At 45.7% G+C, this 26,617-nt stretch overlaps 1 protein-coding gene across 2 annotated transcripts in view; it reads right to left on the bottom strand.

The window, feature by feature from the left end:
- Window positions 1-1,274: 1,274 nt before the first annotated feature.
- The window catches only part of LOC138109435 (glycerol-3-phosphate acyltransferase 3), a 30,633-nt gene continuing 5,290 nt past the window's right edge, over window positions 1,275-26,617 (bottom strand). Inside the window, exons 2-12 of one of the 2 annotated variants that reach the window (XM_069012803.1) lie at window positions 21,828-21,900; window positions 8,088-8,358; window positions 7,514-7,588; window positions 6,923-7,012; window positions 6,640-6,733; window positions 6,110-6,225; window positions 4,937-4,992; window positions 4,379-4,464; window positions 3,822-3,950; window positions 3,262-3,341; window positions 1,275-2,419 (exon numbers count right to left, since the gene is read on the bottom strand). In XM_069012803.1, the coding sequence (XP_068868904.1) occupies window positions 2,293-2,419; window positions 3,262-3,341; window positions 3,822-3,950; window positions 4,379-4,464; window positions 4,937-4,992; window positions 6,110-6,225; window positions 6,640-6,733; window positions 6,923-7,012; window positions 7,514-7,588; window positions 8,088-8,358; window positions 21,828-21,900 (1,197 nt within the window). In that variant the 3' untranslated portion in view covers window positions 1,275-2,292. Of the gene's footprint in view, window positions 2,420-3,261; window positions 3,342-3,821; window positions 3,951-4,378; window positions 4,465-4,936; window positions 4,993-6,109; window positions 6,226-6,639; window positions 6,734-6,922; window positions 7,013-7,513; window positions 7,589-8,087; window positions 8,359-8,589; window positions 9,878-21,827; window positions 21,901-26,617 lie in introns of those variants that run through there. The other variant, XM_069012804.1, reaches the window with a different exon arrangement.

Genomic DNA, 26,617 nt, shown 5'->3' with positions numbered 1-26,617 from the left:
TCACAGAATTCCATTTTGCTTGTCAGACAACATTTCATTACAGTGTCACTATTACCTTGTCATTATCCTTCAACTTAGCAGGGCTTTTTGCCTTAAAATTCAGTTTTGCCCTAAGCAAGAAGCAAACTGCAGCCTTGGGCAAGCTCACAATCCTATTATTGTAAACACATGCACCTAGCAGAGCATCCCAAAGAGTACATTCAAGATTCCAAAACACCACTGCAGTTCAGCTACTGATGATCAACTCCAAGAGCAGGAAGAAAACAAAGGGCCCATAAACTGACTGTGAAGGTTCTCTTAGGAATCGTATATTTAAACCTTCAACCAAAACAATTCTTGTTCCATCTACAGAGAAATACATCACAATCTACACCTTAAAAGAAATATTTTATATACATATACATACCCCAATATTTACAGAGTAGATTTTTAAATGTGTTACACCTAAGCTGTATTTTATGTGTGTATGCATATAAAAGAGGCAGGCATATTTTCATAAAAGTTGTCCTTACAAAGCTTCCTATTGTGAGTGCAATCCAGGAAAGCTCAAGCTCACAGCTAATATCTGTAAATTATGACAAACACGTTCATTAACCCAAAGCTTGCATGACCAGTTCATCTTAACAGTAATAACATAACTCAGACCACAGTTGCTCTAGGTTCACCTTAAGCAAAAAGTCTTTGCTGTGTCTCACTTGTCTTACCACTGTAACCCTTTTAACATAAACAATTTCCTTCTTAAAGGCCTGCCATGCTAAATCTGAAAACACTTCCCTATGTATTTGTCCTTGTGTAAGTGCATAATGGGAAACAGGAACTCTTTTTCCGGGAGACTATGCTCTAACAAGATTTTAAAATTTTGATTTATAGAACAGTAATTTTTTTTCAGCATTAAATTTAATTTCTCCTTGCTGAAAGAAAAAGACTACTTAGAAATTAACTTGGTTAAAAAATGAGGAGCTCAGTTGTTTTCCAGTTAATTACAGATTCACTAATTGAGTCTCCCTGATATGACTTCATGTTATACTTTCAAGATGAGCCTGCATGATGAGTCACTCCTACTCTAGAAAGGATAAATACCATCTATCTGCCTTAAAGTCCAAGGAGAAGATAAAAAAAATGAAAGAAAACCAGGTTAGAAATCTGTAGAACTCAGCTACAACTGGTCCTTTATGTCGGAGACTGGAGTTTCCACGAGTCCAATGTTAAGCTCTCAGGAAGTGTAACTGTTTTAATTACATACATTTAGAGAACAGTAGTAATGCCACGCAAGACCCAGTAGAAATATAGAATTTATTTCTCATTACATTCAGACAGCAATACACTGCAGATTTGGACATGCCATGTCTCGTATCACAGCTGACTTACGGATCCTATGTTTATAGTTGTGATAGCTACTGCTGGCCCAGAAAACACAAAATGTGTTACTGGAGTAGCTCTCTTGAGAACTTCAAGCCATTAGCAATTTTTGCAGATGGATACTTATGACAATCCACAAAAATTCATCTGTCATAGCCTACATTATCCAACCTTTACTGTACCTTACTTCTACAGCTCCAGAGCTCAAGAAAGCAATTTCAACAACAGCAGTGGACAGGGAAATTAAGGACTTGCCCCTTGTCTTCCCTCAGGCAGCAGTTCTCAATAAAGGCAATACCATGTTATAAGGCCACCAAATTCCTCATAGTCTATGATCTGTGCTTTTGGCAGGGCAGCTCCTTTCCCATCCTATAGGCTCTGTGCAGCCCTCGCTTCCATTCCCTCCTTGCACATCCAGGTGCAAGCTAACAAAAAGAGTCAATCTTTTGACTCCTAAACATGTTATTTAAGTAATCTACAACAAAAAGTCTGTGAGCAACAGGAAAAAAAAAACAACAACAAAATTGTGTTATGTTTAAACCTTTCAAGTACCATGAACAAGAGGTATCTTCACAACCAGTGTCCTGACAGCATCTGTTCAGTGTACTTCCCTTCATCCTCACAAACACAGAAAAACTGGGGTGGTTTTTTTCATCTTCTAACTCTGCAGGCATTCAGCTTGGGAATACCAGGAGCTGCAGTGCATCATCACGTGAAGATGGAGAGGGGCAGGAGAGGGAAAGAGTGAACAGGGAGGAACACAGACACTGCCCTTGGCAGGCTCTGCACCAGCCACACACAGAATATGCATACACGCAACGAAGGATTTTGTTTTCTTGCTCTATTTTTTGCCAGTTTTTTTTTTTTAATTATAAAAACCACATTATTCCTGCTAAGGCTGGTTGTGCAAAGTTAGTTTTCAAGAACCACCATTCAGTCTGACTCAGTTCCTGCAGACAAGCTTCCTATTGATCCATTTCTCACTAGCATCTTGCTGTAGTTTTTCTGCTGTTCTTCTTTGAAAGTATCTTTGACTTTTGCTCGTTTCAGACCTCCATCCCTGGAACAGAGAAAGAGGGAACAGTAAACCATCAGGACTGTTATAGCTATTGCTATCAAACTGTGCATTACAATAATTATCTCAATCAACTGTAGAGTTTTAATCTAAATTATTATCATTAAAGGCTTTTCTTCAGAACTTCTACAACATCCAATTTTAAGTACACTTATTAAAACCTTTACCTTAAGCCACAATGCTTATGCAGTCCAAATTTTAAATTCAGCCCATTAAAACAGCCTATTCATGTTGGGAGCAGGCTGTATCTACAATAGAAATCTCTGGCAATCTGAGATGCTACTTCCCCCGATTGTAGAGGCAGCCAATCTTCTGCAACACTACAGTTATATCTTGCCTTGTATTTTTCAGAGCTGGGTCTCATAGTTAAATCTATTTGCCCATTCTCTTCATCTAAATTTTGCTCTCAAGTCTGTGTCATATGAAATCTAGGCACTATCCTGCTACTTACTGAGGAAGAACATGAGAAAGTCAAAACAACGCTTGAGGCTTTCTGCTTTATTTTTTGTTGTTCATCAGATTTGTCAAGTAACTTCACTTCTGCTACTTAACCACAGCAGAAGTCTCAACATAAGAAATATGAGTGGACCTTCTTCAAAAGCATCAAACCTTTATATGACACTCACTGCATGCTACATGCTCCAAAGACTTTATACATCTTTATTTTTACTTTGACATATGTGCACGTGGAGTTACTCCATTGTTTTCTCTGAGTGGAATAAAGTGCTGTTGAATGTTATCTGTCACAAAGCAAAGGAGGGAAAGCACCTCTCAGTCAAACTAACCACAAATAGCCCATGAATTCTAACAAGGATGTCATCACTCACCAGGGGAGTTCAGTCAGTCCTCCTTGGCGAGCAATGGCTGACCTCACTCTGTTGGCAAACTGAACAGCATCTTCATCTTCCTTCAAGGGTCATAAATCCAACATAATCAAAGCAGAGAGAAGTCAATTGAAGCAGGCTTTCGTAATGTTTTTTATCTGCTGCCTCATCAAATTAGCTTACTGCCAAACAAACCATCCCTTATCATACCAACATCACAATCTGATGTTCCCATGTGATAATAACTCATTTTTCCCCTAGAGTGTTGAAATTAGGAGAAAATTTTGCTTCAACAGGATGGAATATTAACACTACTGCTACTGTAAACAGTACTGCATTTACTGCTATCCTTTGCATATTTGATGCACTGCTGGCAGCACCAAGCTGCATCAGGAAAAGCCAAGTCCAATCATACATCAGCCAGCACTGACAAAAATCCAGTATAAAACTCAGATTTGGAGACAGGGGGTGGATAGAGGTTTTGGGGAGGGAAAAAAAGAGTAAAAACACACTTGCAGACACAGTCAAGCTCTTAAACAGCAATCAAACAGATGCTGGATTACCTTTCTAACCATTGGTGGCAAGTACCACACGTTGCAAACAATGGCCCAGCTGGTCATTATTCGCAGCAGATAGCTCACGATGTTGTATTTGCTGCTGTTCCAGAAGGCATCTCCAAACTGAGGATCATACTGCAAAGGATCACCAAAAAAAATTATTAAGCCTTTTCCCAGACCATCACAGCCTTTCAGACCTGGGATTACGTGGCAGAACAAGCAGCAGATGCCACCCACTTGCCTGAACAGCCAGAAGAGTTAAGCCTGCTGTGAGCAGGACACTCCTCTTCCCTTCAGCTCCAGGAAGGACTAGCTGGATTTCTCTTCCTTCCAGCTTTCTGGAGGAAGAAGCTGACCCCATCAGGGCCTACCAGCCAGGCTCCATAGACCGAAGGACTTCACTTTAATTTCAGCCACTTATACTCCAGGAGCCATCCACAGCATGCATACAATTGCCTGAGATACTGTGCTTTCAATAGCAGCTGTATTGAGACAACTTCCTGCCCCTCTGACAAAAACCCATCCTAAACTCCGAAATTCAGTAGCTAGCTATTTCCACTTACTTTGATTGCAACAGGATAGATTGTCCCTCCTATTTCAAAGCTCCCCTTCTTGAACATCATCACGGATGTATTGTTTATACAGGTACCTGTCCAGAAGATAAAGTCATTGCTTCACACAGCCATTTCAGTACAACACAACATCAACATAACAGATCTTACCCATAAAGGGCCTGCATTTGCTGCTCAGTTAGTTAAGCATCTCTCCCCTGCTCACTTTTATCCTTTGTCTTGTGACTGACTCCCTGAATGAAGCCAGAAGGTGTGCAACACAAAAAGCACAATACTGAGGTTAAATCCACAGGACAGTGAATTGATAGTCTCAGGGCAAAATAAGCAATCTTCCCGTTCTTCTGCCTGAAGCTTCTGCCAGGAGAAGCAACGTCCAGGGACAGTATTGTGTTGTCTTCATATATATTCATCTTATATTAAAGATGAAAAACAGGAATGCCCTAACGAAATTGAAGCCAGAGGTGAAGATAGATTTGAGCAGCAGAAGCCATGAAAAGAGAACAGGGATGACATCAACACTGAATGGAGATAAGTAGTTCAGCTTCTTACCTTCTGGAAAAATTAAGATCGGGAGCTTGTTTTTATCTGCCACATGTTCCCTGAGTCTGTGGAAGCAGAAGGAAAGTTTAAAAAACAGCTCCTTTCCACTCTTCTTTCCCCAGGCAGGTGCATTAAAAATATCTTTATGTATTACATATGTTTGAAACCAAAGCCTTTTACTAGACACTAATTTGTACTTGGTTTTCTTTTCTACAGAAACTGAAGCCATCCCTTAGGCCCCTGGAGCATTACACTGAGGCAACATCCTGTTTTCTTTCCTCCACATTATTTTACTAATGACTGTCAGAGAAGCCAACAATTTTATGCCATTAAGTCAGTCCAACTAACTCTGATCAACTCAACCTTCAAGAAATTGCCTTCATAAGAAAAAAAATTATTGATGCAGTGGTCCATCCAGACTCTGTGTACTTAACAGCAGATTTCTTAAAAAGGGGACTCCTAAATGCCTACAGCTCACACTACTTGAATAACACTTGGATAACATGGCAAAGCTGTCCTGCTCTGCAGAGGCCAATAAGCCAGTGAAGAAGTTAACCTGTCAAAATTAACCTAAAAAGTTCTCTACAAATTAGGAAGAATTTTTATCCCTGTACTACAGTATTCATGGGTATGTTTTTGGTGACATTTTGCAGAAAACCACTTTTGTATACAGCTTGCTCTTATAACAAGACATTTTGCCTCTCACCCAAACAAAAAAAGCTTTTTATTTCTAGTAGCTCGCAATTTTCAGTGAAACTGAGACAGTTTCTGTCACAGAAGGCCCATTTTATCATCAGTATTTCTCTTCAACAGAAAGCACCAGCATTTAAGTATCTTCACATCCTTCCAAAATGCATACCAGAATTCATCAGACATTAGTCATTTTGCTGATGGCTTCTCAGCTGAGATGCTTTTTGAGAGTCTGCAATTCAGACCTGACCAGAACCTTTGGTCTGAACCATGACACCCTGTATAAACGTTTCAGGCCTTCCCTGGTGACCTGGGAACCTGACATTTTGACCACAGTGTACTGCACCGAAGCTCACACAAGCAAGCACATTCAGGTCGTTCTGAGTGATCAGTGTGCAGCACACCACCCCTACAACTCGCTTCCAGATCCCCTCATCCGGGTCTTTGATTGCCCGATGCCTCTCCAGGGAGGCAGCCCAGAACACACCTCACCTTTTTGTCACTAGATGGCGGTCCTTGATCTCGGAGCGCTCGAACCAGACGTGAGGACAGGCCTTGACCGTGGCTCGCTGGATAACGCCCATAAGCCCACCGTGAACCTGGCCCACCTGCAAGCCCAGCAAGGCACATCAGTATCTGAGACACCTGAAGGGCAGAACTTCCTCCTCTCCACCCCTCCAAAAAAATCCAACAAACCCAAATGCACTGGGAGGCTGCAGACCAGGATTGAGCAGTGACAAGAGAAGTGTTAAAATGCATTCACTTGAGAGGATCTAGACACTCACATGGAAGCCTATCTCAAGTACTTCACCAGATGAAGAGCCTGGCATTGACACTCCCAGGACAACTTCCCCGGCACATAATATAGACCAATTTCAACACAATTTACACTTTTCCCCACTGACCAGTGCTCAAGTGAATATCTCTGCTGTGAAAGTTAAGTACTGAAGTCTACAAGCTTTACCCCACAATCTTTCCCTTTCCTGGTCCCTCTCCTGTGGTCACCTTAGATCTCCTCATACCATTGCATAGCATCCATCATTTGTCAAAATGATCGCATCTATCGGTGATGTGTGGTTGGCAACACAAATTCCTCCTTTCTGAGGTCTGTTTTCCCTGCAATTACATATTTTTTTGTTAGACTGCTAGTGCACTAAGCACCACATTACACACACAACAGTTCCATGAAGCTGTCAGGTGAGTCAGCCTCTAGTGTGACATCAACTTGCACCTCAGGAGAGCAGTCCCCATTTCTAATGGGATGCTCACACATATATAAGCATAGACACACTTTTGCTCACTCACTTGTTATGGTAATGGATAGTACCAGACAGAGCTCTGACGAGGATGCGGGAGCACGTGAGGTGAACCACTTCGCTCAGGTAGTTTTTCACACTGAAAGAAATCAGACACCTGAAGCATCCTGGAAAGCAGTTAGACACACATGCAATGTTCTCCAGCCTACTCAACACAACTCAGGGCTGAAATTTTCCTGGTATTCTGGAGCACAGAGGGATATTCCCAGCTCTACAACTCACTCGCTACAGCAGCTCAGCCAAGATATGTCATACCCTTGGTACCACATCGCTAGGCAAGGCTGTCCTCTCTTTGCTGTGTGTTTTTCATCCCAACCTATTACCTACCCTACAATGCCCCATTTGAGTATCTCATGGCAGTAGGAGGAGCCCATCAGAAATCATCAACCTCAGTGCCAAGACTGGCAAGAACCCAGCCTCAGCCCAAATTCAAAATGCCACTAAAAGCAAGGTCCCAAGGTCCACAAATCTGTGGGTGAAGTATCAGTAGTCTGTTATAGGTAAAATCTGTTCACTCCTTATCTTCAGCTGTTTTGACTAATGCAACTTGGCGAGTTCATTCCTCACACATAGTACCTACCTGCCATTTGGCAGCTGTCCCACCACTGTTGTTCCCACAATCATTGACGTAATCCCGATGGCAGCGAGGGTAAAGCTACAGACAAAACAGACATTAAACCAAAATAAGTAGCTTTGCTCATTGTAATAACACTTTGCCCCTTTAAAATGGAAAGGGATTGCAGAAATTCGATTATTCCTCAGATACTTGACACATGCAGTTCTCTAACCCAGCAATTCCCTGACCTATTGCTTAAAGTCATGGTGTAGCAAAGGCAGCAGATCCAGATACTCCCATGCACACAGTGTCAGGGAGACTAGAGCTTGCCCACCTTATATTTATTTTGTCAATACATGACTCAAGGGAAGCATTTGTGAAAAAGATGACCACCAGCCCTACTCTACTCTCCACAGTGAATGGGCAACATAAAAGTATTCTGAAGGCCTTCTTAACCTAAAAGAAGCCTTTAAGTAGGTTAATCTTCTGTATCTGCCAATGCTGCTTTTGGGTTAAAGAAAGCTGAGATGACATTTACCAAGAAAACAGAAATTTACCCATTCCCAGACTGACAAAATCCCTCAGCACCAGAGCTTACCGTAGGGGCAGCAGGAAGCAGTACCGCACTATCACCCCAATGACCCACACCACAGTCAGCCTCAGGCTGATGTAATGGAAGTTGACATTAGTCCTTGTGAGCAGATTCCAGGAGAGCAGCTCTTCTGAGGAAAATCGTTGAGTGACTTCATCTTCCACAATGGCCTCAAACCCTTTTCTGCAGAAGTAGAAAATGTGGGAGAATTCGAAGTCCGCTCGATGCAGACGGGCAATTTCTTTCTCCATAGGCGTTTCATCCCTTTCAATGATACCTTGGGAAGGAAAGGGTAACCACATGAGAAAATAATTCTGTGAGGTAACAGTCACCCTCCACACCACTTGTCACTCTGCATTACTCAAGGAGACAAATCTACTGTCAGAGCCCCTCCTAGGAGAGGAAGAGAAGCTGTGCAGTTGAACACAGCATACCCTGCAAGAAGCCAGTTCCAGCTCCCCTTCCTCACACCAACACCCTGAGCAGCGATTATATCAAGTTCTGTTACCTACTGAACACGAAGAAGAAGGCTCTTTTCTTTCCCACCATCTGGCATGTTCTCAACTCAAACTTTATCCAAGATTCTCTTACGCTTTCAGAAGAAATCAAGTGAGACTTTGGCCTTTCAATTCCCTTCTGTGCTCTGTGTATTTAAGAGTATTCAATCTCCTTGATGAAGGCTTCCCTATCCCCTAAGCCCATCTCTTGCCTAACATTCTGGTGTCCCACAGCCACAACACAGCCAAAGCCCCAGACCACAACACTGTGCATGGATTAGCTTTGAACCAAACACCTCCCTGCCTTCACAGCACAAATATTTTCTGTAAGTACAGGCACACCACACTATTTTTTAATTTTACTTAAAATCAACAAAAAACCCTCCAAAACACCACATCAAAGAAAGTTGTGCCTAGAGAAGCCTTGATTTAGTTCAGCACTAACAACTGTTTTAGTTGAACTCTGACTACATCACACCTGGAAAGAAACCTGGAGAGTTCAGAACTGCAGTGCGAACAGCAAGTATTTCCCCTCCCCCACCCTTTTCATTTTTTAAGCTCATGGTCTGATAAGCACCAATTTCTCATTAGAGCTTTCAAAGGCAAGGACAAATTGTGTAAGCTAAACAAAGATCAAGTAGCTGCTTGCTGGTAAGCAAGTCTGGCTCCAGAAAGTGATGACCGAAGAAATCTAGAGTAACAGTTAACCAGAACAACCATCCCCTGGGACACCCAACTTGGACTACAGAGGTCCAAGTTCAGGCTGCCACTCTGTCAGACACCCTCTGATAAATTGCATAATCTCTGTGCTTGCACAATGACATAAAAACGGGAAAGGACATAGCACCCAACTTCTTCAAGCTACTAGAAACTTTCCACATTGAAGGATGTATTTTTGTAGGAAATCTGCCTCCCAATGAAGTCTTGCCAGCAGAAAAATCTCTCAACAAATTTCCTGTGCCAATAATTGTAACATTTAAATTACAAGTGATATGGAAAATCTTCATATCACACTGTACCATACATATGGGATAACACAGGAAGCTCCAGGATACAAGTCCCCCAAATCACTGAGGTAAGCACTGAAGAACAGCACTGCAACAAAACCTATTGGCACCTTCAGCTTTGAACTTGACAGCCACGACTTCCAATTGTACCAGCAGGCCACCTCACCGTATCATCCTATCACAAGCCTACAAACATAAACCATTAATATGGTATACCCAAAAAGCCACATGCTCTTCAGGATCTAAATTATACAAGCATGCATCACATCAAACATTTACCAAAACGGACTACGCTTATGCCATACACTAAATCCAAATCAGAAATCCAGTTTTTGATTCAATTTTTCTCACACTTGGAAAAATCTCGGAACTGTGGAACATCCAGGACTGTAGGCCAGTCAGTCCAACCTGTCTGCTCTGTGCTGCTGGAGACAAGGTTGTAGGCAAGAAACCAGGGGAGCGCTCCAGCACCCATCACACAAGTACCACCCTTCTCTCCAGTTCCCAGAGCTGGGAATGTTTCCTCCTTATCCAGCCCTTATCTTTCCCCCTTATTCAGCACCAGTCAAGCAGCTGCCCCATCTGGCTCCAGCTTCTCAGCCGAACCCAGCCCAGGGCTCAAGTTTATCACACTGCTAGCAAGTTGAGATAGCAGGGCTGTAATGTCTTGCCTCATCAGCCAGTGCTGTCCTTGTCACATGACACCCCGTGCACCAGCTGTCCTGCAGCCTTCTGACAGCTACTCTGAGCCAAGATCTCAGCAGCACATGAAGGTATTACGAACAGAATTAAACACACACTGCTCTGGTGATGTACTTAGCCTTCTTGTAAACACAAGTCACATTTAACGGCCTTTAACCCCTTGGCCATAGGCAGAGATGAGCTTGCCAAAGACAGCACTATGCAGGAGTACAGCAAACATTACTCTGAACCAAAAAAAAAAAACCCCATAGTCACTGTTTTTCTCAGTGTTGCAGCGCAAGCCCCAAGCCTTCAAGCTCACATACTCCAGTCAATTACACCAGGCTCAAATTTGACACTATCTACTTACATAGTCAGTAGATCTACTTAGTAGTATCTACTTAGTAGTATCTAGTAATAAGCTCCTTAGTAGTATCTACTTATGTAGTAAGTAGATACTATTAACATTATTTACATAAGCTTTTCTTTTAGTGGATGTAATTTTCAAAACTTATTAGCATTTTTGTCTTTTTTAAACCCACCACCTTGAAGCAACACAGTCAGCACACAGAGCTGAGAGCTGGTTATTCAGCTGGAGTGAGATAGACGCCTACCTTCCGAGTACCTGCTCAGCCAAGAGCTACCACTGGGTCCAGCACACACTGCCCTCTAACAGAGAAGGGCCTTGAAGCAACAGCACCACATAATTCCCCACATAACCACACCAGCCAACATTTCCCTTGAAACTATGCCTTATCACACCACCAACACAGGGGCACTGGCTGCCCTTTCTGCCAAGAGATGTAAAGCACACTGGATTTGGTACTGCAGAGAAAGGTGGTGTCTCCTGAATTGTGCCCACTTGTCTTTTTGCCTATTTTTTTCTTTTACTGAGGAACACAATTTCGAAGTGTTTGGGGAGGACCATTTTTGCTCTGCCAGGGAACAGGAAAACCTGCCCTTGCACATACATCTGCAGTGCTCCCTCGTATCCTGACCCACCTCCTAGTGATGGCTGGATGGACAGGAAAGACGTAAGAGGTGATACGTCCTTTCAGCACTTACACATAGGTGTACACACACATAAAAATTTACTTTTACTCTGTTTTAAATCAACTACTCTGTAATTCACTATCAGCAGGAGTTTCTCCTCCCTCAGTAAATATTGTGTAATGTAATTGGGCCTCTCTGTCTGCTCATGTTCTGTCACCTGAGGGGACACCAACTTACATAATGTACTGTTAGACCTACACCTGCCCTGGCCCTCAAGTACTTTCTTCCACACCCAGGAACTCTTAATCATAAGTCAGTTACTCCTATGCTTAAAAAATTCCCAAGAGCAAGATATGGAGCACAGCTTGGCACTACAGACTTCATGTCTCCCCATACTTTCTCAAAGTAAGAACAGTTAAGACTCCAGCTTCCTGCAGAAAGAGCCACCTCCAGTGGGGAAAGGTTTTAACTTTTTATTTCAGATATGCAAAGGACATTAAAAAGGGCTTCAGGCTACCATTGTGATTGTGTATCCCCATCCATAAGACTGCTTGAACGTAGCCAGCATGCAACCATCTATATGAACTACCTCAGGCCATTTTTACTATCTCTAATGCTCCTCCAGGCAGTGGAGTACACTCAGTTCAGTGCAGGTTCTGAACCACTACGCACCCCTCAGCTGCACAGATAGGAAATAGCTACTTGTAGCTTTTGAAAGATAGCTCATACGACAATCTACTAGCTAGGACCTCTCTCCCTTGATATCTCTTTACTAGAGAAGAAATAACTGTGTAAGAATGATCAGATGTCTAGGAGGACAACAGCTCCTACTGTGCAGCTAAGCTAAGCTAAGAGTAGGGTCTCTTGCACTCTTACTGGCCCATGATGTGATGGGGCACTGTCAGCCTTACAGGAAGAAAAAGGATATCTTCCTGCATCACCGACAACCTGGGAAGCAGCCAACATGGCAGTGACATTGTCCAAAACGACCGCTAACCTTGACTTTCCCCCTTTCCTCCCAAAAAACCTCACAACTTTCAGGACACTGGTGAGTGATATAGGATGTACTTTTTCTCAGCCACTTGAAAGTCAGCAATTAAACAAGGCAAGCTCTAACCTGTTTTCAGAGCTGCTGTGCAGTACCACTTATTACCACAGGTGCTGACAGTTGCATCTGCTGCCATGGAAGCCAGTTCCATGCCTGGCCTGCAGACAGTGAGATCCCAGTGTTCACAGTATTGATAAGGATATCCCTTTGGAGCTGAAACATGCACACCCAATTCGGCAATTCAGTCCCCATTACTGGATCATGTTCACATGAGCTAATCCATAGGCTCAGGTAACAACTGGCAAGCTGGGCCTGCTTCCAGCTGTGCTGCCTAAGGAGGGAGCACACAGAAAATGCTCACCCTGCTGCTAAATGCTGTCAAAACAGAGCAACTGAATAGCAATACTGAAGCATTCAGGAACCAAGAGGAAACCAAGTGCTAGCTGCAATGTCTTGTTCAGCCTTCTCCTGTTTCCTGGGCAAATTCAGACTTCTCTCATGGCTCCAAAGTCTTAAAGCCAACTCTGACCTACTACAGCCTACCATGACTCACACAGTATGAGTTAAGATACAGCAAAAGAACTAATTTCAAAATTGGGCTAAAGGAAGAAATATGAAGCAACTTTTCAGCTGTCTTTCTACAGATAGTGAGTGCAAGACGTTTGGCAAACACTGATATTAACTCCAGAGGGTAAAAGGTCAATAGCAGCAGACTGAAAAAAAGACAAGTAGCCCACCACACACTTTCAACTTGCAGTCCTACCACAGAAAAAGCACTGAACTTGGGAAAGAAAAGTACTGTCCAAACACTCAAATCTCTTCAGAGAATATTTAAGTGCACTCTAGTGCTGTTAGCACTGAGATAGCTGGCCAGCAACCCTGCAAGCAGCAAAGACAAATTTCAAGATGAAAATCAACCTCCTCATATTTAAACTTGAAAATTTCCATCAGATGAGAACAGTCTCCATCTTCAGCTCTACTTTGTTTCGTTAAACTTCATGCTGCTTCATACCCTTCATTTCCTCATGCCCTGATTTTTCAGCTACTCAGTACAAGCCAGTCAGTAGAAGCAGCATTTTATTCTGCAGGAACTGTCTGCTAGCCAGTAGTTGCACAGCTGAGCTGGAATCACGAGCTGATAATCACTAAAGAGCTGACAGTCTCTGCAAGGGCCCTCCTGCCAGCAGCTGAGGGAAGACACCAGGCCTCGGGAAGGCGATCCCTTTCGGGACCATCTCTCCGGACCGGTCACCTCTTCCTGGGTCAGAGCCGCTGACCCTCATCACCAGCTGTAATAACTGGTGCCCGAACAGCCATTGGACCCCGGACCTGGCCTGAGCTCCGTCTTGACTCGCCAAGACAGAACCAGCCGTTCGTGCACTGATCCTCTGAAGATAGGCCTACGTTTTAGCAGGCCCTTTTGGATGGGGACAGTTCAAGACCCTCGCCTCCCACCTAGGACTGAAGTCCCTGAGGATCAAACTGCCAGACCATCTCCCCAGCAGACCTTTCTAGGAGCTAGCCCCACCAGAAAACGGGATTTGTAAGTTTAAACTTGGGGCTCTCCTCCTCTTTTTTGCGCACAACTTAAAGTAATTTTGGGGTTTTTTCTCTTTTTTCTGCTGAGGGAGGAACTAAGATGGGACATAGGCAAGCTAAACCCAGCCTTTCCCAATCTGAGAGAGACCTATACCCCTTCCTTCTAACCCTTCTCTTAAAATCTGACTTTAAATTCTCTACAGGTGCTCTTTCTAAGAAAAATCTTAAATCTTTCACTAATTGGATATCTCGAAATTTTCCTGATGCTACAACAGACTGTCCTTTCTGATCCGTTCTGGGACAGAGTGGGGAACAAACTGTACTCCTCTCAAGCCTTGGGAAACCTCTCTGTTTCCAAATTCATTCCTTTATTTCATTTATTGGTTAAAATGTGTCATGCGACAACCCTCCCTCAGCCAAACCCCTTCTCTGCCCTTCTCCCCTCCCACTCCCCCTCTCTGCCTCAAGCAATGGCCAGCCAGAGCACGGACCCCGCCTGCCGCCCTGGCCCGGCCGGGGCACCGGCCACCCCACTTCCCTACACCGATCCCCTATTTCCAGCAGTTCTCCCATACCCAACCCCCCCCCCCCCCACTCGCCCCCTCGGTTCCACTGCCACCCCCCAGGCAGCGCACACGGGATCCATCCCAGACCCATCCCCCCTCCCCAGGATGGATGCCTCTGAGCCGCCCCCAGCCCCATCTCCCTGTGCCCCTGCTATTTCGCACCCTTCCCGCACGACACCACCCTTCCCCCTCTCGCACCGGCTCGCGGTGCCTCTGACCCCCCCCCACCCCACCACGTCCCACCCCATCCCTGCTCCACGCGGCCCTGCCCCCCCCCACCCCAGCGCGGAGGCCCCGTCCCAGCAAGCTGCTCCACCCCCGCACCCCCACAGCAGGAATCGTACAACACGGGACTGGTCCCGCAGAGCTCCGCACACGCACTGCGGGGCACGGAACAAGCGTCTGCCCCTCTCGCCGCTGGCGGGACCCAGCTATCCGCGGCACTGCCCCAGGCTACCGCCCGAGGAGTGGAATCTCCCTCCCCCCTTCCCCCACTGGAAATGGCCCTGACACCCTGGCAGGTGCCGGCACACCCACTCTCTCCCTCCCCAGCTGCATCTTGCGCAATCCCTGCTGATGCTCCCCCTCTCCCTGCACCCCCCCCTTCCCCTACCACGGGTTCTTGGGCAATCCCCATCTCCTCCGCTCCTGCCCTAAAGCCCACCGCCCCCCACACCCTCCTACAGCCCATCCCGACTCCACACGGAATTGCGAAACCGGCACTACCTGCAACCCGACCCCCCCCAAATGACCTGCTGCTGTACAACCTCTCCACCCCCATACTGCCACAACAGACCCCCTTCCCTGCAACCCGACCCCCCCCAAATGACCTGCTGCTGTACAACCTCTCCACCCCCATACTGCCACAACAGACCCCCTTCCCATCCCTCAAACCACCCCCGCTATCCCTGCCCTGGCTAAAGGAAAGTCGGCAATTCAAAAACGCCGCGCTACGCCCCCTGTATCCCGGCCCTGCCCTGCCACAGCTTATCCCTCCTTTTCAGATGACAGTAGCAGCAGCTCTGACTCTGAATCTGAGGACCGATGGGCACAGACACGCAGGGAAGCGAACTGGGAGGGAGATTGGGAGTTAGCCCAGAAAATCTCAGCCTTTACAGTCATTATAGGGAAAGGGAGGAGGGGTGGTCCAACTACAAAAACATGGGAACCTATCCCATACAAAGAACTCAGAGCTTTGCAAGGCAGCAAAAGAACATGGGAGAGGGTCACATTTCTTTAGAAACTTATTGGAAACCACTTTCTCTGCCTATACATTAGTACCACATGATATTAAAAACATTATTAATTGCATCCTTTCCCCTGCCAAATATATGTTATGGGAAAGGCATTGGAAGAGACATTTAAAAACAGTCTGACACTTATGCTAAAGATGCAAATCAGACAGATTGGACAATAGAACAACTAGCTGGAGAAGGTGACCTCCAAAAACCCTCAGATCAAGCTACAACCTTACCTGAAGTAGCATTAAAAGACAGAGCTATTACAGCTAAGACATCGCTGTTTCTTACCCCTGATGATTCTGTTCCTACACAATATTTCTCTAACATCAAACAGTCAGCAAATGAAAGCTTCATTCAGTTTGTTGATCGTTTAAAAGCTGGCTTAGAGAAACAGAGAGTCTGGATGGACGAAAGGAACTTTTGGGCAAACTCGCCATGGTAAATGCTAACGAACAATATAAGAATATCTTGAGGGCCCTAACCTATGGACACAGAACCCACAATAGAACAAATGATAGAGACCTGTACTAGACACACATCTGCAGAAAACACAATGACCCAAGCAGTTGTAAAAGGCATCACAGAGAGAGTTTCTGCTGCATTTGCTGCAGCAGTCTCTAAGGAGAATGCCTGCTGTTTCTATTGTGGCGAATTTGGACACTTAATAAAGGACTGCCCACAAAGGTCACCCACCCAGGACCGTCGTGCCGCCTACCAAAGGCACCAGAGACAGCAACAGCACCAGCAGCGTCCAAAAAACTTCTATCGCAGTGTGGTGTCAAGGCCCCGCACCCAGACAACAAATCAAAGGCCATACTACCCTGCCCCAGCTGTGAACTCCACATCGGACCACCGAGAGCAGACAACTGGACCTCACCCGGCACCATCATCCCAGGCGATCCCAGAACACATGAGAAGGATCCAACACACGTAGTGCTACCGATCGGAACCAGACGCCAACTGGTAACATCACTGCCATTTAACTTTGTTGACGAGCGTTTTTATTGTATCCCCACACGAAAGTATGGACCGCAGAACGGCCCATGGGACATTCTTATCCTAAGCGATACCCTCCATGGTCCAGAACAACTCTTTGTATTACCTGAGATACAAACAGTGCACCCTGGACAAGAGATTCTTGTCCAGCTTTGCTGCACGGACACACCTTTCTTTCTCCCACAGGGAACACCGATTGCCCAAGCTTTTTTACTTCCACAGAACCACCCAGAACAGCTTCCTCTCAATCCTACAGCAATGTGGATAGAGATTGTGGGCTCGAACAAACCGACCATCGAGTGCAGCTTGTTCTGTAAAGGAGAGAGGGTCTACCGCCCAGGGATGCTGGACACTGGAGCAGACGTGACCATCATCGCCCGCTCCGAGTGGCCAGGGAATTGGGAACTGGAGCCAGTGGCAGGTATGATCTCCAGGATTGGTGGAGCTGCAGTATCCATGAGAAGCAAACGAAACATTGTCACCTAAGGACCGGAGGGCAAGGTAGCGACCACCCGACCATTTGTGGTAAGAGCCCCCATCACCCTACGGGGCAGAGACCTTCTATCCCAGTGGGGTGCCACCCTTACCATTCCCAGCCAGGATTTCTGACTGGGGCCACTGAGAAACGCGCGCTGCCATCTACTCCCCCGCTCACCTGGAAGACTGACAACCCAAAGTGGACAAGGCAGTGGCCCCCTGAAAAAGAAAAACTCAGCATGCTGGAAGCCCTGGTGGAAGAGCAACTTGCCAAAGGTCATATCACCGAAACCACAAGCCCTTGGAACTCCCCTGTCTTTGTACTGAAAAAGCCTGGCAAGGACAAATGGAGACTACTCCAGGACCTACGAAAGATCAATGAGGTCATTGAAGACATGGGCCCCCTCCAACCCGGCCTGCCATCACCATCGATGCTGCCCCAAGACTGGCTGCTGGCCATCACAGACATAAAAGACTGTTTCTTTAACATCCTGCTCCATCCTCAGGACGCACCACGGTTTGCCTTCTCCATCCCCTCTCTTAACAATGAAGCCCCACTCAGAAGATACCACTGGCTCATCCTCCCACAAGGCATGAAGAACAGCCTGACCATCTGCCAGTGGTACGTCGCCCACATTCTGTCCCCTGTCAGAAGCCTGTTCCCAGAAGCAATCATCTACCACTATATGGATGCCATACTAATCTGTGCATCAGAAAAAACTTATTTGGACAGAACTCTTAAAAAGACAATTGAAGCCATAGAAGAAGCAGGGTTCGAGATTCGTGAGGACAAAGTGCAGCACTCCAGCCCATGGACTTACCTCGGCCTCCAGATCCGTGAGAGAACCATCATAACCCAGCAACTCACCATCAAAGAGGATCCCAAAACCGTAAGGGACTTACACAGCCTGTGCGGATCCATAAATTGGATACGCCCCCTACTAGGAGTCACAACAGAAGACCTCACTCCCCTCTTCAACCTCCTCCGCGGTAGCGGAGACTTGGACTCTCCACACACCCTCACGCCTGAAGCCTGAGATACCATCACCAAAGTCCAGGAAGCCCTGTCTTCACGCCAAGCCCATCACGTTGAACCCAGCCTGTCTCTCTGCAGTTCTGAGTAAGGCTCCCCATTTACATGGACTGATCTTCCAATGGGACCCTCAACTCAAGAGACCCTTTGCTGATACTTGAATGGGTCTTCACAAGCCATCAGCCTACAAAGACATTAACCACCTTCCAAGAAGTAATAGCACATTTAACAAAAAAGGCCAGAACCCATCTCTGCTCTCTTGCAGGGTGTGAGTTCACATGCATATACTTGCCATTGACCACTGAAGATCTAAAGCAGTTGCTCCAGACAAATGAAAGCCTCCAGTTAGCCCTAGATAGCTACACAGGCCAAATTTCCATTCACATGCCAAAACATAGATTTTTCTACTGTGATGCAGCTTTTAAATTGATTCCAAAATTAATCCAAAGTAGAAAACCTCTCAAAGCTCTGACCATCTTTACCAATGGGTCTGGCTCGTCCCATCAGTCTGTCATGACATGGAGGCAACCCAATACCCAAAAATGGGAATCTGATATCCAAATAGTAGAGGGATCTCCACTGATTGCTGAGTTAGCAGCTGTTGTCAGAGCCTTTGAGAAGTTTAAAGATGAACCTTTTAATTTGGTCACAGATTCGGCTTATGTCGCTGGCATAGCTATGAGGGCTGAACATGCTTTTCTAAAGGAGGTCTCCAACCAAAAATTATACCAATTGGTTTCTACATTAATCCATTTAATCTCGCACAGAAAACAGCCTTACTACATTATGCATGTGAGGTCACACACTGACCTCCCTGGTCCCATTGCCGAAGGGAACAGGAGAGCAGATGCACTGGCCATGCCAGCAGAGACTGCAAACGTCCCTGACCTCTTTGCCCAGGCAAAGTTGTCACATGCATTTTTTCACCAAAACATTCCTGCCCCCGTCAGAATGTTCAAGCTTTCAAAAGATCAAGCAAATGCGATCATTGCAACGTGCCCGAACTGCCAGAACTACCAAATACCATTTATGGGTACCGGAGTCAATCCCCGTGGTCTGAACAGCTGCCAATTGTGGCAAACTGATGTAACACACTTCCCATCCTTTGGGAGATCCAAATATGTGCACGTGGCAGTCGACACATTTTCTGGGGCAGTGTTTGAGTCAGCCCATGCAGGAGGAAGTGCTGTCCACGTCATCAAGCATTTCCTCCTTGCCTTCGCCACCCTGGGAGTCCCTGAAGAAATCAAAACAGATAATGGGCCTGCCTACACCTCTCGTAAGTTAAAAGATTTCTTCAAACAATGGGGAATAAAACACAAGACAGGCATACCTAGCAATCCCACAGGACAATCCATCGTAGAAAGGACCCACCAAACCCTCAAAAGAGTCCTCAACCAGCAACGGAGAGAAACAGAAATCTTGTCTCCTGTTGAAAGACTCTGTAAGGCTCTCTATGTCATTAACTTCCTAAATGGTACATCGTCAGAGCCTGACCCCCCAGTACTCCGCCACTTCTCAAATTCAACCCAAGCTAAGCTCACGGAGAAGCCACCAGTGCTGGTGAAAGACCCAGAATCACACCAGGTCTCTGGGCCTTTCCAATTGATTACCTGGGGGAGAGGCTACGCCTGTGTCCAGCTACCATCTGGCTCGAAGTGGTTCCCAGGAAAAAGTATAAAACCATACCTAGGCCCTACAAACACTGCTTCCACAAACTCCAACAAGAACTCTCCTGAGTCAAATACAGGACCTCCCCAAACTCTGCATGAAGATGAAAACGTCGCCGAATGCCCAACAACCAGGAAAAACATCGTCCCACCACACAGCAGCAGACTGTTAAAGACTGTTTCTTTAACATCCCGCTCCATCCTCAGGACGCACCACGGTTCGCCTTCTCTGTCTGAAACAGAAAGCTGAACAAGAAGCTATGGCAAAAGTCAAGCCATAGGCCAGACACAGCCTGAAAAAACTGATCCTTAGTTTATATGTTATCACCCCTTGTTACCCCAAAATATCCCCTTCCCTCAACCCTTGTCAAACCTCCCTAAACCCCAAAACCTCCCCTCTCACCACAAAGCTAACAAATCTCGCTTATATTCCCTCTCAGAAGCCCCATCTCTGCCCAAAGATGAAATGTATCTACGTTGATGCTGTCCTCACCGCTGCCTCGATGACCTAAAAGCAGATAAGAGCCAGGACTGGGTCAATGACCTTTTTGGACAATTAACGGGATGGATTGCATCTCTGATTAAGGGAGCTTTGTGGGTATTCATTGTAATTATTACTGTGTTACTTATGTTCTCTTGCCTCCTACGTTGCTGCAGAAAGGCTGCTGGGAATGCCTTTTTAATAAATACAGAAGGAGGAGTTGTGGGGTATGCCCAGCCCCTGCCCTGGAGGGATCTCTGCTGAGATAAGAGATTTTGCAATCGCCCAGCAGGCAGCCACTTCTTTGGTCACGGCGAGAAAAGACAGACCCACAATCCTTTAGGAGACCCTATGCAGATCCTTCGTAACCCATTGGTCCTCACCCATCCCAGATCCTCTGTAACCCATTGGTCTTCACCCATCCCCTGTATCCCTATAAAAGCAAGCTCTCTGGCCCCTGTGGCTCAGAGAGGGTTCTCATCCCTGGCTTTCCCCTTCGCCAGAGGGGACCAACAATAAAGCTACCTTCGTGCAGAACCAGCCACACGAGTCTCTTGTCTCTCTGTCTGGCCTGGCCTGGCGGCTGCCCTGCAGAGCTGAGCTGGAATCATGAGCTGATAATCACTAAAGAGCTGACAGCCTCTGCAAGGGCCCTCCTGCCAGCAGCTGAGGGGAGACACTGGGCCTCGGGAAGGCGATTCCTTTCAGGACCATCTCCCCAGACCGGTCACCTCTTCCTGGGTCAGAGCCGCTGACCTCCTCATCACCAGCTGTAATAAGTAGTATTGCAAAACAATTAGGTTTATAAGTGTGCTGATTTTCACTGGTATAGAGTTACTTTTATTCACAGTGGCTGGTACTGGGGTGTGTTTTGGATCTGTGCTGAACACAGGGTTGATAATACAAAGATGTTTTTGTTATTGCTGAGCAGGATTTACAGAGCCAGGGGCTTTCCTGTTTTTTTGTGCACAGCCAGGCTGGTGAGGAACTTGGGGGTGCTTGGGAGGGTGGGAGGAGACACAGCCCGGACAAGTAACCCAAAGTGACCAAAGGGATCTTCCAGACCATATGGCATCATGCTCAGGATATAAAGTGGGAAGAAGGAGGAGGAAAGCAGGACATTTGGAGTGATGGCATGTTAAAATAAGTCATCATGTTACCCATGATGGGGCCCTGCTCTCTTGGAGAAGGCTGAGCACCTGCCTGCCCATGGGAAGCAGTGAATTAATTCCTTGCTTCACTTTGTTTGTGTGTGTCGCTTTGGCTTTCCGTGTTAAACTGTCTTTATCTCAGCCCACAGGTTTTCAGGCTTTTACTCTTTGTGATTCTCTCCCCAATCCCGCTGGGGCAGTGAGTGAGCAGCTGCCTGAGGATAAGCCATGACTTTCAGTGAGCATGTAACACCCCACCTCTTTTCCAGTTCTCTCATGCACACATCTAACTGCTTTGAGAAGGCCTCAGTACTTCCAACGTTAGAACATTAGTCTTATCAATGGAACTTTACCCCAAGCTCTCACCATTAGCAGTAGGAGTCTGTGGCATCCGCGGCTGCGGCTTTTTGACACCTTTTTGTAACCGGATAGTGGCCCACTGTTGAACAGAAAGAAAACATTAATTCACAAATGCAGTATTCACTTAAGGAAAAAAGTTACCAAAAAAACCCAACAGTTAGTCAGACATGTTGTGATTTTCAAAGAATATCTTCGCCAGGTAATCATCACTCACCTTCTTCAGATGTGTCTACAAACCCAAACCTATACACAGTTCTTATGAAGAAACTCAGAGTAATTCACAGTAATTAAAAAAACCAAACCAAAACAACACTCAGTGCTAGTCAGTACTTCACAACTCTGGTTTCAGTCTTCAGAGAGCCAACTCAGCACTCCACAGCTGCTTCAGTTCTAGTTCAGATACACGGCCACCAAGAGCCTGAACGGCCTCTGTCAGCCTTGCTACTGGCACAGCAACCACTGAGTCCAGGCTGCATGGAAAGCCCCAGAAGCCAAGCTAGACACAGGACACACAGCACGTGTTCACAAAGCTGACAGACACATCACAACCCAGCCTGCCTTCTTTCAGAGTAGTCTCATCATACTGAAGCAAAAAACCAGAAGTCCGAACTATGTTAAGTGAAACTCAAGCCTGTATATAGCTGATTTCACTAAAACCAAAACCAGCATTTGCAGTCTTGGGAAGTTTCAACTAAATTCAAACTCAATCCAAAAAGGATTGCACCCAAGAATTTGCCAAGCTGAACAAACCTGGCATTTCCCTTGACTGTGCAACTGCTCATTTCTTGGCATCTTCACAGAATCATAGAATGGTTTGGGTTGGACGGGATCTTAGAGATCACCTAGTCCCAACCCACTGCCATGGACAGGAACACCTTCAACCAGATCAGGTTGCTCAGAACCCCATCCAGCTTGGTCTTGAACACCTCCAGGGATGGAGAACGCACAGCTTTTCTGGGCAACGTGTTCCAGTTGCCTTCTCTTCTTCAGGCTGAACAGCCCCAACTCTCTCAGCTCTCACTTCAAAGCTCTGAGCAGCAGAAAAACAGGCCAAATCACCAGCTTTAGGGTGAGCTATAGAGAGCCCCTTCCCCTGCCCTTGGGAAGGGCTGCCAGCTCGCAGGGGCTAACCTGCTCTTTTCCAGTGGGTGGTCTGAGAGAATGAGATTGAAATAGGGAATAAAGTAAGCTTTGCTCTCCAATGAGTGTCAAAGCTTCCCAGCTGCCCTGGTTCCTGCAAAAGCCTCTGGCAGAACCACATCAGAGTCAGGAGACTTCCTCTCATTTCAAGCCCTGATGAGGCTGGAGCCAGTTTAACCTGTTCTCAGGGCAGAAGGCTTTCTTGACCTCCATCTGACTCAGTTCCAGAGAGCTTTCATACAGCCCTCTTATCTCAGGCTTCATTTTTACTGAGTTAACAATTATAATCCTTTTTCCACTCCAAAGCCTGTGATGTCAGAGTAGCCATTCTGGCCTGAATCCTTCCTTTCCCTACATGGCAGCTTTGTTAAGGGATGGAAAGCTCAGTCAATGAAGGCTGACTTGGTGGTTACCCACTATCCACATCAATTCCTCCTCCACAAGACTCCTTTCTATTTCTAGGAACATTGCTATTATGGGCATTTTCAAGACAGACAGGTGACCTGGTAGAAATGAGCTCATATCAAGAGATCAGGATATTATCCTGTTCAAATCATAATAGCTTAATCAGTATCAAAGGCATATTTTTAAGAGCATACAGATGATGCTCAGTCTGCACAGGAAGGACCCAGACCCATGTTAAACCACGCATTTTCCACCTTTCCCCTCCAAATGAGCTGTGGGACATAGGAAGATGCAGTTCCCTTTTGAAAGGTCGGCATCCTGACTCATGGCATTATCTCCACCAAGTAATTTCCCAGTATGAGCCAGTACTGCTTACTGTATCAGATTTTGCTGAATCACAACCTACCCTGCCAATACAGTCACTCATTTTCTCAGTTCTGCTGCTGCTAAGGCAATAGCTCTCCCAGAAATTAATTTTAACTGTAGAAATAACTCAGTACTTTCTGTAGTACTCAAGTACTCTCAGTAAGTTTCTGGCACATCATTCTTAGCAGTACTGTGACCATAAAAGTTGTGAGAAATACCAAACCAAAACACTGCTCAAGGAAGAACCCATTCACAGCACTGGCATTTTACATTTTGTCTATGAAATGGATTTGGGGGTGCACCGGGACCAGCAAATACATTTACACAATAATTTCTGACCAGACTTGAACCACTGCATTCAACGAATTAAAATCTCCACAAACAGCTAAGTCACTTAGCACACTTAGAACAAGAACATATTTGGCTAATGGTCTCAGCCGTACACACTAGCAGAAAAAATAAGTTTTCATCTTTCAAATCCTCTCAAAGGGGTAATCAAACCGTGGAAGAACATTTTGTTTGGGGCTCAGAAAGAGCATGCAACACTCCCTTCAGAAAGCTCTTGCTACAGAAATCCTGCAGTTACTGGTTCATACTAGACTGTATCAAGGCCTGATCCTCAGTACAAACCATGAGGACAGAGGTTATTGAGACACGCCTTTGTAATGCCCAAGAGCTTGCAACACCCTCCTGTACTGCAGTATCTTTTGACATTTTGCTACACAAAGGAAGCAGTGGAATCTTCCCAAAGCAGAGAAACTGCAGGGTCATGTAACTCAAGTCAGTTTCTAATGCTCAGACACATTTATCAACCCTATTCAGAAAAGCACATTCTTTCTTCCTAAGTGGTCTGACCTTTGCTCCTCAGGTCCATCTAACTCCAGAAAGGTGCAGCAGCCCGCCTGGGGGATGGGGGAACAATGGCAAAGAGAAAGGCTGGAGAGGACAGTTCCCTTTGCCCTCTACCCGTGCCTTCCCAGGGGATGGGAGCACTGCCATGAGCCTGACATCAGCATAGCATCATGTACAAAGGTTGCACAGAGCATTCCAGGGGACAGCTGACTTGTCACAAGTCAATGGCTGAGGCAGTTTTACATTCCGTGCCAGGTCTCTCAGGGGGTTTAAACACACTTAATAAAATAGGCAATGATGAGACCAGCTCTCCCTCTTGGTCAGGAGCATTTGGGCATTCCTAAGGACCCACATCTACCAGATGCCACAGCAAACATTTCTTAAGTTCTCTATGTCAGCTTTCTTCGTACCTCAGTCCATCATATTTCCAAAAACTCTGCATGTTCCAGCAACCAAGGAGCAAGAAATGAGAAATTTTTACTTAACATCTAATTCTTTCACGTACATTCAGGCACCTGAATTAAAGGCACTACCATCAAAGCCAGAATCTCAATTTTGATCAAGTGAAAAGCCTGTTCATATCCAGGCTGGGAAACAAGAGACACCACCTGCAGTAGTGTGAGTAATTTCCCTTCCTTCCTGCTAGCCAGGGATGTGTGCCATCCATTACTGTTTCAGCTGTAGGACAACTTTATGCTACAAAGAACTATCACAATGTGAGCTGATCCATTCCACAGAGAGGAACATAACGTGTTTGTGTATTAGAGATCAAAGCATTGAAAACAATTATAAGCCATAACCTCCATTCTACTCAGGAAATAAGCAAAAAGCAGACTGGCAAGTCTTTTGGATCTGTCAGTAACACCGGCACAAATCTAAGTGGCTTCTCCCAGCTGGTGCTGAGCTGGCAGTCCCAAGAACCTTGGTGCAGACCTATGTTTTCAGGAGGGATTATTGAAGCAGCTTTGGGGAATAAGTATAAAACACCAGGCTCCCAAACAGATTAAAAATAGTTCTGCAGTGGGGCTACCCACTGGACTGAAAATGTAAGGTCAGAAAACAGCATCATCCCAGAACTACAAACATCACCACAAGTCTGATTTTGAAACTTTAGTATCCTAACTGCTGACAAGAAAGTAGCTTGGATGCTTTAATCACACAACACAGGATCTGAAGATACCACACTTTACTAGGCAAGGAAAACATCAACTTTCCCCTGAAAAATTCTCCCTCTTTCTCCTCCTAGAAAAGGCCTCTAATTTATCAGCACCTTAAAAAAAATCCAAAATGGCCAAAAGAACAATTTCACTTACACATCACTAAGCAGCTGCCACACAGAGAGAACCCGTGCAGTACTTGAGAGAGATCGCTGTCTATTTGGCAACTATCTTATCTGGAATTAGGGAGGGCTTTTGATATCTCTTGTAAATAAAGTGTAATTTTTACCTCTGAGGTCTCAGTATCTCCAAAGCCAAGCCTAACGTGTCGTTTCATGAAATCACATTTAGACATTCTTTTCTGGGATCAGAAATCAAGTCATTAGGAACACTTCAGAGTGTTGCCCTGTTCCCCTAAGAAATGAGGCTTAGCCTTTCACCTCATTTACCACATTTACATCACCTCTGACTTCACAATGTTTGATGATTTTTCAGAAGGGAGAGATGACTGAAATCTGCAGTCATATGGAGACAGACCACTGGTGTTCCTCTTCTCAAGGCACCGCCGGATCAGAGCCGAAAGTTTATGTGCTAGTTTAGGTGAGCACTCCTCCTTGGAATCTCTCCAAACCTCAGTAACAACAGAAAGACTGCAGAGCACCTCCCACACAATGCCACCTTGTTTAACACAGCAAAATCTGCATGCCAGTTATTGGGTTGTTTTGTGTGAGGCAAGAACACCACCACTACCACGAGGAACAATCATTTCCGAGTGAGGGCAAAAGGCCCTCTCTCACCTCCCATGCACTTCTCATTCTGATGGGACACCCTTGGCACTGCCTCCAAGGACCTCCCCAAATTCTTCTGCACACAGGA

This window comes from Aphelocoma coerulescens, chromosome 4 (genome assembly GCF_041296385.1).
Source record: "Aphelocoma coerulescens isolate FSJ_1873_10779 chromosome 4, UR_Acoe_1.0, whole genome shotgun sequence".
Classification (NCBI taxonomy): domain Eukaryota; kingdom Metazoa; phylum Chordata; class Aves; order Passeriformes; family Corvidae; genus Aphelocoma; species Aphelocoma coerulescens.
Note: the sequence above shows the minus strand (reverse complement) of the source record. Positions and strands in the feature narration are given on the sequence as shown.